At 39.3% G+C, this 16,697-nt stretch overlaps 1 protein-coding gene across 4 annotated transcripts in view; it reads right to left on the reverse strand.

The window, feature by feature from the left end:
* Positions 1-235: 235 nt before the first annotated feature.
* sobpa (sine oculis binding protein homolog (Drosophila) a) overlaps positions 236-16,697 on the reverse strand; it is a 41,904-nt gene continuing 25,442 nt past the window's right edge. For all 4 annotated transcript variants that reach the window (XM_077236670.1, XM_077236671.1, XM_077236669.1 and 1 more), the window contains 3 exons: positions 15,106-15,189; positions 7,771-9,837; positions 236-6,605 (listed from right to left, as the gene is read on the reverse strand). In XM_077236670.1, coding sequence (XP_077092785.1) covers positions 7,783-9,837; positions 15,106-15,189 — 2,139 coding nt within the window. In that variant the 3' untranslated portion in view covers positions 236-6,605; positions 7,771-7,782. The remainder of the gene's footprint in view (positions 6,606-7,770; positions 9,838-15,105; positions 15,190-16,697) is intronic.

A 16,697-nucleotide genomic window follows, 5' to 3' on the forward strand; every position in this document is an offset into this window, starting at 1 on the left:
GTTTGTTTCTAAAATAAGTTCTGTTTCTGTTCATGTTTGTGTTATTGAATTAAAACAAATTAATGTTTTATTGCATTGATTTTAGTCGGCTCAGTGGTGTTTTGTGATGCTATTGTTGCCATGAATAAATCAAGCAATTGTTCAAGTTACAAAGTCAACATTGTTTGAGAATGACCAAAATGAATGAAATAAGCAATCAGAATAAAAATGAAGAGCATTCTTGGAGAAATGAGAATTGAAGTGTGCCTCTATTTATTTGTTTTTAATAAGCAATTCACTGGGTTAAACAAATACTGTTACAACACAAAAATGATACATTTTAAAGCAACAAGTTTTAGAACAACTTCATAATCAAAAGACAAGTTTATCTTTTTTTCTTTTCTCTTGCATTTCCTTAATTAAAAAAAAAAAATCAAACAGACATACTTTTCATTGAGCAGCTTTGCTGCCTCTTGCTACCCTGTTCAAAGAACCATCTCTCGCTTTTTATTATTTGCAAATGCAAAGGCTTGCCAGTAATAAATAATACTATAAAATGTTCTGCAAGTACACAAAAAAGATTGAGAAACAACAACAAGGGTAAATGTACAAGGTTTCGGTGTGATAAAGGTGGGACGAGTGAGATTGGGCAAATTGAACAAAATCTCAGATTCATACAGGACAGACGAAGCATCTATACATCCATACTAGCCAGATAACAAAGTTGATTTTATTATTCATGTGTGTGTGTGTGTGTGTGTTTGTTTACAAAGTCTTTTTCTTTAAAACAAGCAGGTGTTGTAAATTACAGAGCACAAAGAATAATTAAGGCAGCTCAAATGTTCGCCTCAAAAAAGTTTCAACTCCTTAGAAACTGCAGTTTGCTCTTGTTACTTTACACAGACATAGTGCCTCTCACACAGAGTGCAGAAATACGATTTTGTTGTTGCATAATTCTGGCTGTTGTTAAAGCCATCCTCTTAATACCGCCAACAGGAATGATGGGAAAACAGGTTGTGATATTCCTGACCCCCTTTGTGAAAACTCACATCTCAGCTGCCTCTCGGTTTTTCCAGTTTTCTTGATTTTACATCATTACAACAGAGCTGACATTGCTGTGATGGTTGTTTTGTTTGAGTTGTTTAACACTGCTCGATGAGGGATGCACTGATTGATTGGTTTTGCTGGTATTTGAGTTGGGGCGTATGAGTTTCCACATCTCCATCTTGTTACTGTGCGTGTGGCTGATCCTTCACCACAGCAGTGCTCATGTTCCCCCCGTCTGATTAAACAGAAGCCCTCCAAACATTTCAAACTCACTAATTTTGGTGAATGAAAAAGCCAAATGCTCTTTCTGTACCCAGCCTCAGGACTGAAAGACACTTTGGCCTCTAAAACAGGCGCCTCTCATGTAAACCCTTTGAAACGCTCTTGGATTACAGTATTGCACTCAAGCTCTACGGTTTGTTATTTCAGTTCATTTTAACGCATTGAGTCTCTCATCTGTCCTGCTTTGCTCTTGTTGACAGAGCACACTTCACTTCCCTCTAGTGGACCAATGTTGCCATGTAAGTTTTTTTGTAAAGTCAATTATTTGGGTTCATTTTCAGATTCTTGTATTTATTTATATGAAATTGTGACCTGACCACTAGTAGCAGTTGTTAACTATCTCCAACAACTGTTTGCAGTGCACTCCAAGTTTTCCTCCCATGTTTTGTCCTTTTTCAGTATAAAAACTGCTTATTTTTAGACTTATAGCACCAAATCAGAATATTAGAATGATTTCGGAAGGATGTGACACTGAAGACTGGAGTACTGACGCTGAAAATCCAGCTTTGCCATCACAGGAATAAATTAAATTTTAAATCGATCCCAAACGTTTGAACGGTAGTGTATTTTTGTGAAATGCGAGGCTTGATTTATCAGACCAGGTTGAGTATTTTTTTTTTTTAAGAATGATCTGGCAACCCTATAATGCACACACTGAATATTTCTTACTCTGAAAACTCAGGATCCCATGTCATTTAGAAAGCGCAGGACAGCAAATAAAAATGGTTAAGTAAATTTTTTGTGGCCATTTATATAGTTGACACAGTTTTACAGTATTTACCATAAGTGCAGTGACTATCTCTTCCATGCAATATACACATACACACACAGTGTCTCCCTGCTGTTGTCAAGGACAGCTTCATCTGCTATGTTCCACACACAGACACACACGCGCGTTTTGCTGGTGTTATTGTCTTGTCTGCGTGGGACCGCAGACACTACAACAGTGTTGGGTTTCAGGGCTATATCTGTCCCAGCCCAGTCTGTGCTGCTCTGGTTTCAACAGCAAGGTCACACACACACACACACACACACGGAAGTGATAAAAAAAAATCATATTTCATGTCTGTGAGATAAGCAGTAATGGGTATTTGGGTGGTGTGTGCAGCTATACGAAGAGTGATTTCTTTAAGACCCTATCAATCAACATCTGAGCAAATCATTATAGAAGTACGTTTGAAAATGGGAATAAAATTGTATAGTTCAGAGTGAATCATTTAACCAGCCTTTTAATCTGGATATCAGAGTAAAAAAAATAAAAAGGTAATTACGACTTTCTAATTTTAAATCTAACAATGTGACTATCTTGCCATTGAAACTTTGATTTTGCTAAATTGCTACTGTGTATCTTACAACTTTATATAGACTTTATATCTCACAATGTGATTATGGGTACGTTTACACGACACCGATGTACTAAAAATGGAAAAGTTTTTCCTTTGTATTTTTTTGCGTACAGATGACAGCGTTGTCAAAACGATCTCCATTCACATGGAACCGCGAAAGCTACAAAAAACTGTATTATGTTGCCAGGCACGTAGTTGGCGATGTCCCTTTGTAAAGAAAAACTATAGTTTGAACACATGTCCATGACGTCACCATTTTCACAAATTCGCGTTTTTGTAGTTTACACAGACACAATATCGGTATCGTTTTCAAAAACTCACACTTTGAAACCAGTTTTCAAAAGTTTGTGTTTTAAGCCTCCCAAAACGCTGTAAAAACGGTGTTGTGTAAACGGCCCCTCAATCTAGCAATTGCGATTAATTCTGACTTCATTTCATTCATTATGTTCTTATTTTAAACTCACACAATTACATTTTTTTTACTCTATAAAACAGGCTTCCATAGGTATAGTACACTATGGAATATTTGAAATACTAACTTAATAAATAATTACTTAGAGAAGTAAAAGAAATCAAATAAGAAGGGAGAGGTAAAAGGGCTCAGTATGAAAGAGGAGAAGGAGAGAGGGGGGGGGAAGCGAGGAAATTTGAGTCAATAATGAGAGCGACATATGATGCTGTGCTGGCTCCTCACGACCAATCCAGACATGTAATGTACGTTTGGTTTCACCGCACACACAGATCAACACTGAGATTCACTGTTTCCCCCTTGCGCTCACATGAACACAACAAACACAGAGATTGACGGTGCACTTTGGGTGTGTATTTGTGCTTTGCTGACATTTTGTCCTTTTTATCAATCTGTTCTCTGTAACACCTCAATCCAGAAGTAGGGTCAGCCAGCCGTATCAAGACTGACTAAATAAATCTGACACAGGAATGTGTGTGTGTTTAAATCTGACACTGGAATGAGACTCCGCCACATACAAACCCCAGAGAGAAATCAAGTCCTTATTCTAACCAGTCACAATTAGACCTCTGAGCCCACTCTTAAAAAAATATACCGCTGTGAAACTGAATCCTGCAGCAAAAAGTACAGAGGGATAGGGTAGGATTGCACTCCTCTTTGTACATCGTCCAAGAGCAGAGAGCAAAAAAAAAAAAAAAAAAAGAGAGAGGGGAAAAGAGGGAGAGAGAACTGGTAAAGGTTGAGAGAGGCAAGAGAGGGGAGATTTGGGTCAGTGTTGGCCAGTTAAAATAAAAAAAGAACATAAAAAATTAAACAAAACAAAGACAAAAGACAAGGGGGGGAAATGAAAAAACAAAGAAAATAAATAAATAAAAACAGACACTGTAAATAAAAGTTAATTGAAAAAATACAAAAATAAAATAAAAATAAAAATAAACAAAAGTATTAAAAAATTTCTTATCTTAAATTCTGCTCTCAGAAAATTGTTTATATAGAAAGGGAAATGTTTAGGTCTTATTCCTCTTTTTTGCCTTTCGGAGAGAAGTATTGTCGATAACACTTTACATTAAAGTTCATTAGTTAACATTAATTAACTGCCTTAATTAACATGAACTAAGAATGAACAATACTTCTTCAGCATTTATTAATCTTAGTTAACATTAATTTCAACATTTACTTATATGTTATTAAAATCAAAGGTTGTATTTGTCAACATTAGTTGATGCACTGTGAACTAACATGAACAAAACAATGAACAGCAGTATTTTTATTGACTAATATTAACAAAGATTAATAAATACTGTAACAAATGTATTGCTCATTGTTAGTTCATGTTAGTTAATACATGAACTAATATTAACTAATGAACCTCATTGTTAAGTGCTACCATATTGTCATGTCGCCTGAGAGTGTGTTTGATCATTTGTGTCATTTGTTTTTATCCTCATTGTGATTTCTATCACCTTGGATGACATATTTTTGACTTGAATTTTAGACCTTCTCCCAAAATAAATTGGCAAACTTGAATGTTTTTTCAAACTGAACTCTGTTTTGGCCAGAATTTTGATAAACCTCCTCCCACTCCCACACACACACACACACACACACACACACACACACACACACACACACACACACACACACACACACACACACACACACACACACACACACACACACACACACACACACACACACACACACACACACACGGCTTTAAGGTTCACTCCTCCACTTTAGTCAAAACAAATAACCTGTGCACTCAGGTGCTAGCCCTGCATTCGGATCTTACAGTACTCAATGTAACTAAAATCATTTAGGCTCTATGTCCACCTAGCCAACTCAGTCCACATTTAAGCAAAATGTTCTTGGCATCTGGTGTAAGTGAACTCTACACTAAGGGCACCTTGGAACTAACAGAACTGTTCCTGTAACTGTAGCTGGAAAGGAAGTGATGAACATAATTTAGCACTGATTGGGATTTGGCAAAAAAAAAAAAAAAGCATAACAAAACACAAATGAACCTCAGGAATGCACCCTTGACACCAGCTCACTGCTGCCCGAAACATTTACTGACCTCTCCACTGGTTTTGATTGTACTCTGATAGGAAACCCAGAAGGGATTTTTCTTAAATAAGAGCACCGCAATATGATGGACAATGAGAAATAATGAGAAATCCAACCCTAATGGCCCTGTGGACACCGATTTCAATCCAGCCATCCGATACATCAGGGCAGTGTGTACACAACCCACCAGCAGTGTTAGACAGACTCTTGGTTGAGCCATGCGGCATGGCAATGAGCATTTGTGTGATGGAACATACTGGGTGGGACAGTCTCCAAGCCAATGGCCACAAAGCTGGCAGCCATTTTAACAGTTCGCCAAAATGCTTGGTGAGGTCTGTACCCTGTAATCCTCAAGTCAAATCGATGAGTAAATTCATTTTCATTGGTTCACAATAAACCAGCAAACAATCCACAAACACGTTTCTCCACTAGTGCAGACTACTTATCTTCTAGTTTTCTTCTCCAACGGTGGATGACTTTCCAGCATCTTCCCAGCGATGAAATTAAAGTTCACTCCATCCTTCTGTTCTTATGCTCCCGCTGTGATTTTTGTACTCCCTCCAGGTTGTGTACGTTTCTCTCTTCCTGTAATTTTTTTGGTGTCCAGTTCCGGAACACCTCTCCCTCAGAAAGGACAGAAAGGAAAGAGGTTAAGAAAGACTACAGAGTGTTTTGCTGGTGTTGCAGATACTGATACGCATAGTCAGAGGAAGTGAGGGGGAGAGCCAGAGAAAGATTTGAGTGGAGAGACTTTTCAGAGAGTTTTCTGTCCATCTTTTAATGCGGCTCTGCATCTGTATTAGTCTTTCAAACTGAAGCTATTGAATCGCCAGCATCAGACCACAAACGTGCAGACAGATTAAACTGAACTTCTTTGCAAAGCAGAAAACTGGTCCATCCATCTGTGGCAGGATTTAACAGGCCCTGTTCAAATTTCAGATATTCATGAGCAGCCCGGCAGACTTTTTGTGTTTGGCTTAAGCTCCGCCCTCTTTGAAATGTGTATATGTACACCATAGACTTGCACTGCAATGCCGCCTCCAACCAGTAGGGGGAAAATCTTCTCAACAACAAGACATGGATGGAGGGTCGAGTGAAGAGGACAGGAAATATCTCTTTCATCAACAAGCAGACTGAGAACACATTATGCCTGAAGACATCGCAAGTGAGGTCAAACATCACAGCCGATCTACTTCCCAGATTAACACTTTGTGTCAGTCTTTGTTTAGCCGAAAAGAGGTGGAGACGGAGCTGACTTCTGTTCAATCCGGACGATCTTTGTGCATATTAAGTCAGAAAGTGTATGTGAGGGTTTGGAAAGGTGGAGAAAACAAGGCTGACATCTTGGAGCGTGGACGGCTGATGGTCTCGGCTTTAGTCCAGTCCTCTTTTTCCCTTTGGTGAGATGTTAACATCTATGAAAGAGAGGTGGGGAAAATTAAAGAGAGAAGAGGGAGTGATGGGTAAATTATTGCATTCAGCCTTGTTGGTCTTTTTCGATCAGTTTGAATGGTTCATGGGGCTAAAGGAACAATTCAGAGATAAATGTAAGAGTTATCAGAGTATTAAAGGGATAGAGTATTGAACAATGAATCAGTTGATTTAGTTCAAAACCCAGACTAAATGCCTAATTCTGAATTATACACTTTTTGGTTTCAACTGACTGACGGTTAATAACCCACTTGAGTTGAATATTTCCCATGTATTGTATAATAATGTTGTTTTATAACATATTATAATGTAACGTTTTGCTCTGTTCATAACACCAAGTTATTTTATAGGACTATATGCATAATATACTACAATTGAAAAGTTTAAAGTCAGTAAGATCTTTTTTTAAGGAATACATTGTTCAGCAAGGGTGCATAAAATGTAACAAAAGTGACTGTAAAGACTATTAAAATTAATAATCTTCCTTTGGACCTTCTAATCATAATTTTTTTTTATAAAGCAGCACTGTTTTCAACATCTGTGACACTCTATAATGGAGTAATGGCTGCTGTAAATTCAGCTTTGCAGCATCAGTGTCACTTCACTGCCATTCACAAATCCTCTCCACTGGCCTCATGGGATAGTAAACTGTCTATCATATGCACACTTCAGAATTTCGCTGGAAGTAGTAGGTCATCCAGGTAATATGTGCCAAATCTTTTATACTGTGAATTCGGACATACTTATTTTGTGACAAACTATTTTTCGCCTACTATATAGTAGGGAAGTATGCAGTATTTCAGATACGGCCATGGACTTTTTTGTGATACTTTTGTGGTGCTTTTGCTTCCTGCTTGCATCCATTTGAAAGCTACAATTCCTTGTTTAATTGCATGGAATAAGCGATAAACAACAGTATTCAAATTATGCTTTTGTCTTTTACAGAAGAAAATTATACAGTTTTGCAACATGGGTGATGTATAAATTAAAAGATTTTTGTGTGTGTTTGTGTGTAAACTATTCCTTTAAAACTAATTTGTAACAAAGCACAGACATATTTGACAGCATTTGTAGTGCTTAAAGCAATCATAGTGTGAAAAAAGACAAAACTTATGACTACTAAGAAAGTTGACAAAATCTGATTCTCACCTGTCCTCTATTTCACTTGTTCTGATTGCGGATACGCAGACACCTTCTTTTCAGCGGAGGCTCCATTTCCATTGGAACAGTTCCCGTTAATGGGGATGTCAACCCACAGGGCAAGATGGCAGCAGTTTTGTCAGCAGGTTTGGGCACGGGCTGAATGACACAGCCAGGTTTGGGCATTAGGGGCAGGGCATAAGCATGGTCCTCACCAGATGGGTCATCTTCAGGGCTCTGAGGTTTGTCCTCCCCTGTTCCTGCTGTAATGGCAGACTGGTCATTTGAGCTTCTCTTACCTGCCAAGTCTCTTTCTGTTGCCAAGCAGCTGTTCTCTTTCAGGTCCTCTCCTTCTAGATCTGCGTCCGCAGGCTCATCGCACACAGCAGCAGTCCTGCGGCAGGGGTCCACCATAGGGCGCTGCTCTAGCGAAGGCGTTCTGATCGAACTCTCTGCAGGAGGCACGTTACAGCTCCCGTTAACGATCACAATACAGGGAGTAGCAGAGGCAGGCTCAGTTTTAGATGTGGTGGTGTGGCTAGAAACAGTGGAGGCGCTGCACGTGATTGGTTGAGAAAGTGGCGGTGTGCCGCTGCAGAAGGACGGGTCAGCACAAGGCAGAGCCACACTTGCCAATGGGCTTTCAGCATTTCTGTCTCTGATGTTATCTTCTATCGTACCTATGCTAGAACTAGCTGACCCATCCACCTCAGTTTCACTTAAAAGAGCAGGTGGTGGGCTTAACCCGGGCTCTGCTTTTACCTGCACGCAGGATACAGCCCTCTGGATAACTAGCTGTTGTCGGGAACACCAACTGGTCGTTAGATCAATGACTCCGTCTGCTGGTGTGTCTTTATGGGAGTGTCCAGAGCTTTTGTTACCAGAGTTTTCTGTTTTAACCAACAGATCAGCCATGTTTGTCCTTCCCTGATCCATCTGTTTGGAAAATCCCAGTGAAAGCGTATCTGAGGTGTGAGGGTCTTGGTGAAAGTCCCTTTCTTCCCCTCTAGAGGAGCCGGGAGAAAATGACGGCGGTGCTTTTGAAAAGCTCCGCTCGCTTGCAGCATTCGGAAGTGTTCCGTCATTTCCTGGTCGGTCACCTGATGCCTGCGGACTGTACGGTATGGGCACCGGAATGGGTATGGGGACTGGTAATGGCACAATCACTGGATAGGGCACTAATAATGTTGGTGGTGGCACTAAGGGGGCAAGAGAAGGCATGCCAAAATTCATAATGGGCGGAACTGGGATGGGTCCAGCTGACATCATGTTAACTGGGGGGAAAGGCAAGCCTGGCATGTGGCCGACATGGTGAGGGGGCATCATACCTGTAGGGTTCCCAGAAAGGTTTGGGTTGGAGGACGGGTGTATATGGGGGGAAAGGAGTGGGCGGTGCATGGGGCTTGATGGAGGACCCAAAGTCCGAGGAGGTGGTGGCGGCCCAATGCCAGGAATCATGGGATTGGAATGAGGGCTGTTGGGGCCTGGGGGACGTAAGAACGGAGGCCGCATCTGCTGCATCATCTGGTGCTCCATAAAGAGAGGGAGAGGGACCGGGCCACGGGGTGTCATGACCATCGGCGGGCTGCCAGGAGGCATACCCAGAGCTGGATGTAAACCTGCTATATGTGGTGGAGGGTGTGGCGGTAATGCGGGGCTTTCGTGTGGCCGTGGTGTGGGGATTTTCGTATATGATGAAGACGAGGATGACGAGGACGAGGAGGAACACACAGTTCCGGTTTCAGATGGTGACCCCGACGTGGATCCAGAAGGTCCAGCCACAGTGGTGGCACCCCCTGGTGAAGGTACCCTACGACTGCGGAGCTCGCTTAGAGGTGCACTCCAGGACTCAGGTGTAAGTAGCTGAACACCTCCTCCACTCTCTGATTTCGTGTCACTCGTGGGGAGAGGAGGGTTACACAGACCCCCTGGCAGTGCGGCCTGAGTCTCTTTATAGAATATGTCCATCTTATATTGGTTCAGACACTTTGCACTGCAGAATTGAAGCCGCCTCTCACCCGCACCAAAATCCAGGTATTCCTTAGTGTGGCGGATGTGTTTGCACCAATCGCAGACCTGTAACATGAACAACCACAAAGTGAACAATGTAAACTAGAGCTTAATTATTCACATTGTCTATTTTAAAGTATAAAAATTTTAATCTAAACACGTGTGTGTGTTTTGTAAAGTGTCAGATCTATGTAAGATTATAAGGCTTAGGGGATAAAAGAGATAGCATTATAACCACCTAAGTGTGAAGAGAAATGTTGTCATGAAAGATTAAAATAAAAAAAAGATCATCTCTCACAGATTACAACAGTAATATTTTATAATAAAAAATGTATGAATTATAAAATAAATCATCGTAATGAAATAATTAATATTGAAATTAAATATTTAATTAATAAATAAAAATAAACGAATATAATAAATATAAAAAATGCTAAAGGAGATTGTAATTTTAAAAATTTCTTTTTTGTTTTTCTCTGATTAACGCTTTCTAACTCTTCCTAACACAATGTCTCCGTATTTTTGACACATACACCCTTATACACACATAGACACACTCATTACAAGATGTCAGGAGTCAGCTGCCTAAGGCAAGCTGCAGGGTCAAACTGACAGCTACGACTAAAAGGTTTTCCCTTCAAGGGACAATTATGCATGTGGATTCTGAGTGTGTGTGAGTGTGTATCTGTGGCACAGCAGGTGACACTAACTGAGAAAGACAGTGACAACAGATTGAGATGGACAGGAACGAGGGGCTTAAATCTGGTTTGCTTGAGCATGTATGAGTGCGACAGAATAGAAAGGGAGATGAAACTCTGGGTAATTATAGGATATGATGTGTTCTGCTAAGACAAAGAATAGAGTAATTTAACAGGGGGATAGACACACCAAAACATAGAAAGATGAACATAGCCACGAATATCCAATAAGAAAGTACTAAATGATTAACCACTTGTTCTGTCTCTCACTTTTACTCTGACACTCTTTCTGCCAGGATAGTTTTGTCTGTCTAACCACTCAACAAAAGTGTCTTGGAGTTGATAAGGTTGTCAATCTCCAGAGAGGAGGTCAGTTGAAGTAGTTGAGTGCAGATAGACAAAAATTTGCCTCAGGCCTGGCGAGTAGAGTACATAGAAAGAGCTTTGCAAACATTGGCTTGTCAAAAACACAGACAAGTAGACACAGACAGACCTGGCAACACAACTAATTTACAGAGAATGAATTACGTTGTTTATTTGCATGCACTTTTTGAGTTTTTTTTAGCTTCCAATTTAATTAAAGATTTATGCAAATTAAGTAATGGTGCAAACACACCCAAATACTTGAAATTTTCCATCTTGTGAGTCAGTTCTAAGTGCTACGTTGTGGTATAGCTATCCATTATAAATTTAATCATTATGGAAATCAGGCATGTTTTGCACTAATACACTGCATACTTAAGTGCTGCATTGGTGAATCTGCCCCAAAATCAGGTAGATACAAAATTACACTTCTTAATCTAATGCCGTAACTCCACACACGCTGAACAAAATAGAAATCTAATAGCTACAAACTCCTATGCCTGCTTATTTTGATATGTGTGGTGTTCAAAAGTGTGTACTGTTTACTAATGCGTTGGCAACCTTACGCCTTTGATTTTAAAACCAACAATGTTTTTTTTAAATCTGAATATGATTTGCCCCAGGCCTGCCTGAACAGACTGCAGAGACAGAGATTTCTCTTAAGACTAGTGAATTGACTGCCAAAGTCAGAGTTCCACTGAAGATAATGAAGGCATTTATCATATGCCACTACTGTCAATAATGGACATTCATCACACAGATAAAGACAGGGAGGGAGGAAGGAAGGAAGGAAGGAAGGAAGAGAGAGAGAGAGGGAGGGAGGGAGGGAGGGAGGGAGGAAGGAAGGAAGGAAGAGAGAGAGGGAGGGAGGAAGGAAGGAATGAAGGAAGGAAGAGAGAGAGGGAGGGAGGGAGGAAAGAAGGAAGGAAGGGAAAAAGGAAGGAAGAGAGGGAGGGAGGGAGGAAGGAAGGAAGGAAGAGGGAGGGAGGGAGGAAGGAAGGAAGGAAGAGGGAGGGAGGGAGGGAGGAAGGAAGGAAGAGAGAGAGGGAGGGAGGAAAGAAGGAAGGAAGGAAGGAAGAGAGAGGGAGGGAGGGAGGGAGGGAGGGAGGGAGGGAGGAAGGAAGGAACGAAGGAAGGAAGGGAAAAAGGAAGGAAGAGAGGGAGGGAGGAAGGAAGGAAGAGAGAGGGAGGGAGGGAGGAAGGAAGAGAGGGAGGGAGGGAGGGAGGAAGGAAGGGAGGGAGGGATGGTGGAAGGAAGGAAGAGAGAGAGGGAGGGAGGGAGGGAGGAAGGAAGGAAGGAAGAGAGAGAGAGAGGGAGGGAGGGAGGAAGGAAGGACGGGAGAAAGGAAGGAAGAGAGGGAGGGAGGGAGGAAGGAAGGAAGGAAGAGAGAGGGAGGGAGGGAGGGAGGAAGGAAAAAAGGAAGGGAGAAAGGAAGGAAGGGAGAAAGGAAGGAAGAGAGAGAGGGAGGAAGGAAGGAAGAGAGAGAGGGAGGGAGGAAGGAAGGAAGGAAGTAAAGGAGGAAGGAAGGAAAGAAGGAAGGAAGGGAGAAAGGAAGGAAGAGAGAGAGGGAAGAGGGATGAAGGAAGGAAGGAATGAATGAAGGAAGGAAGGAAGGAAGAGAGGGAGCGAGGGAGGGAGGAAGGAAGGAAGAGAGAGGGAGGGAGGGATGGAGGAGGAAAGGAATGAAGGAAGGAAGGAAGGAAGAGAGAGAGGGAGGGAGGGAGGGAGGAAGGAAAGAAGGAAGGAAGGGAGAAAGGAAGGAAGAGAGGGAGGGAGGAAGGAAGGAAGAGAGAGAGGGAGGGAGAAAGGAAGGAAGAAAGGAAGGAAGGAAAGAAGGAAGGGAGAAAGGAAGGAAGGAAGAGAGGGAGGAAGGAAGGAAGAGAGAGGGAGGGAGAAAGGGAGGGAGAAAGGAAGGAAGGAAGAGAGGGAGGGAGGAAGGAAGGAAGAGAGAGAGGGAGGGAGGAAGGAAGGAAAAGAGGGAGGGAGGGAGGGATGAAAGAAGAAAGAAAAATGAAAGAATAAAACGAAGAAAAAAGGAAGAAAGAAAGAAAGAAAGAAAGAAAGAAAGACAGAAAGAAAGGAAGGAAGGAAGAAAGGAAGAAAAGAAGGAAGGAAGGGAAAGCTGGATCATGTGAAATCACTGGCTCGGACGAGACATGGTCACATACTGTATTATTCACACATACACATTCAGACACAAAAACACATCCAGTAAAAAAAAAAACATACTTAAAACAAAATTAATTTATTTTAGATAAGTGCATAAAATAAGACTTTTCAGATAAAATATATATTGAATTATTAATTTAATTTTTTTACCCCACGAATAGTTTTTTTTTCTTCTTGCTGTATGCTCAGCTCTGCTAGATTACAACCAGGTTTTTGTTTAAAGTTGGGAAACTTCGAGCTTTATTCTCTGAAAAGTCTTATTATATTACTTTACTTCGTGACACCATTTATGTTTAGATGTTTAGATATTTTTATTGTAAAATACTGATTAATTAGTTAAAATTAATTAATTTTTTTTAGTTTAAGAATCGTGTCAAATGCATTTTGACACGAAGTACAGCACCTGAAGAGATCAAGTCAATATGATAGACTGTCGACATACAAATGCACATCTTAGTAATCCAATCTTACTGAAATCGGCTTGATATGAAAGAAGTTGGCTGAAATATGGCTGACAGACGCCATTCCTTCATGAATCTATGTGATGTTCTAATGAAGTTTTAAGTTTTAAATATGGAAGCTCTAACCATGCCAGTTAACAAGCACAAACCAGCTCAAGGCGAGCCTGGATATTCTCAATTATAAATGATTTTCATATTTCCTGAGTTTAAAAAGCGAAACAGATGGAGACCACTTAACGAGTCACGGCTCTCTAAGAGAAATTTTACTGCACATTACCCTAATGGACTTCTTCTCTCTCTCTCTCTCTTTCTCTCTCTCTCTCTCTTTCTCTTAATCTTTCACTCACCCTTATTTTGCCTTACTCTCTCTAACATGGTTGAGAGGTAATTACTGTCATTTACTTCTGGTGTAGCCGTTAAGCCGATGTCCGTGACCATGCTGCGAGAAGCTGTATGCTCTTTTACTGTAATTACCTGCTAACGTACGTCTGCCAACTCAATGTTAGAAAGGAAGTTTCCGTGCTAATGCTTTTCTTTTCGCATCACACACACCCTCTGTCCCCATAATGTGTCTGTTCTCGACCAGCCATATGCTGATTTTATACACACACACATGCACATATCCCTCTTGTCCATTCATGTGGCAAACAGTAACATTCAATGCAGATTGACAATGTTTAAATAAAAACATGAAAAATGGGATGTCAGAGATGTATAACAAACTGATTTTACAGCTAATAAAATAGATAAGCAGAACACCTCATGACCTAGGCTTGAGTTAACAGTACAGGTGTGATATGACCAGTCTTGGGTCAAGTGCTAAGTCTTAATCAACAGAACATAAAACAATTTTGCTATGCTGTTTTTGCACTATAAAATAATGGTAAGGAATTTCTGGGTCATATCTCACTCCAAAATATAACAACCACATTAAGAAGTTATTTAAGTGTTGTCATGTTTTTGATTGTGACATTATTCTCATCACTGTAATTCAAACAAAAAGAAAGGAAAAAGGTGTTTTTATTAATAATGATAGTTGGCGTAAATTAGGGATATATGGATATTATATTTATAATTACAATATTGACTAACACATTATATCAGACCTATAATACCTAATATTAAAGTAAATATTTATTATAATATTATTATAGGTATCAATATTAAAAATAATCTGTAAAAGCACTCATTTAATATCACTGCTAAATACCTGTATAAATTGTAAAAATTCATGTTATTTTTCATATTGTATGTATTATTTGTAATCCCCAAATTCATCTCTAGCATTTTAACAGAATTTAGTTTTTTTTTAGTGCTTTTTTAACATTTATTTATGGAATTGTAATATTGACTAAATTAGCCATAACATTGAAATAATTATTGTTTTTTTCAGTATAGGCTAGGATTTTGATATTACTGCATACCTAATAAAATAATGTCACAATACAAAAAAAAAGTGCTTCCAAAAAAATTATTTTACAAACAAACAGGTCAAAAGTTTTGTTCACACCATATTTCAGAATTAAGACTTAAGACTTTCAGACATGGTCACAATCACACAATGTTTCTGAATAATTTAATCAATATGCATATGCTGTTTCTACATCTCTAATTTTGGGGTGTTAAATGGTTTATATCTTACAAGCACATCGCTGTTTGTCTTGAGGACAAGTCTGGGCGTGTCTTTGGACAAGCTGTGGTGCGGAACGCCCTCCTCCTCTCTGGCCTAAAGGAAAAACATAATGTCCCTTTTTATGCATGGCCAAAACCGAAAATAAACACATACATAACAGATGTAGAAAAGAAAGAAAGCATGATGTGAATGAGGGAATTGAGTGAGAGAATAAAAACAACATGTGCTGAACTGAATAGACATATATAGAGAGAAAAGAAACATTCTGTGTTTGAGTGTGTGTCTGTGTGTGTGTGTTCAAAATCTGTCTGTAATACACTGTATAACAGTATGGTAGATTGAAACCATCAATGTTTTAGATACTAAAACCTTGAAATATCTCAAAAGCAGATTTTTTTTAAATTCAGAAATATTCTAGAAAATTGGGGGGAAAGCAGTGCGGAAAAAACAAGCAACACTAAATGAAATAAAAAAATATAATAAAATAACACTGAAAAAAATGATTGTGATTTTAACGGTAAAAGACTGTAAAAATGCAACAGTGAAAAACTGTTAATTGGTTAACAGAAAGTTTTCTTACTATATACGGTAAATAACTGTGATATATATAATGGTACATTTAATGTAATTCTACACTAAAATACAGTTAAATTTACAGTTTTGGAAGTGAAAAAGAACAAGTCATTGTATAATTTAAAGTGAAAAATGTAAATGTAAATTCCCACAATTCCCTGCGTGACACTTCACATTTAATGTATTTTTTTTAAATAACTGTTTCTTCATAATTTTCTTAGTTTTTTTTCTAATCGGTTATGTACATTAGGGTTTTATGTTACATTTAATGTTTTTTAAATTTCAACATGTTACCATGATGGTGTTTAATGTTTGTGTGAATGACACTGTGCAGCTTCTATAGCCTATAATAGTATTAACTTTAATGTGGAAGAGTTACTTATGATGAGCTTTGATTGATCATTTGACTCTCATTGATTGTTGGCTGTCAGTGTATTACAATGGAACAAAACAGATATTAATACTTCAAAAGATCAGTAAATTAACATTATATCAGATAATGAAAAATACGGTTTATTGCTGTAAAGTTATATACGGTTAAAAGTCTGTAAAACCTAAAATGTTGCTACCGTATTTTTAACAGGAAAACTCTGGTAACCACAACTGCCAGTTTTTCCCCGTAAATATAACAGATTTTTTTTAACAATGTGATCTTAAAAGAAAGCAATGTGGTTTACTGTGTATCCTTCATATTCTCAATGATTTACTCTCTCTGAGCTGTCTGAGTATCTCAATGCCACTGCTGACAAACCTCTCACACACGGAAATACTGAAGAACATCAGTCTGCTCAAACACACACTTGTGACATCTTCAGTCTTTATTTTGTGTAGTAGTGTCTGTGACCCCTCTGGACTCCAGCCAACTCATTTACATATAGCACTAATGAGGCTGCAAACCCACACACACACACACACACACACACACACATAAACGGCATATCCGCAGTCTTAATGACTTGAGGCATGATGGTGCTCCAAGAAATAACCACACACACCATTAATTTACACCGTGCAGCCTCTTTCAAACA

The sequence above is a fragment of the Siphateles boraxobius genome, unplaced genomic scaffold, assembly GCF_051911475.1.
Source record: "Siphateles boraxobius isolate OS27281-9 unplaced genomic scaffold, OSU_SipBor_1 20, whole genome shotgun sequence".
In the NCBI taxonomy this organism is placed as follows: Eukaryota; Metazoa; Chordata; class Actinopteri; order Cypriniformes; family Leuciscidae; genus Siphateles; species Siphateles boraxobius.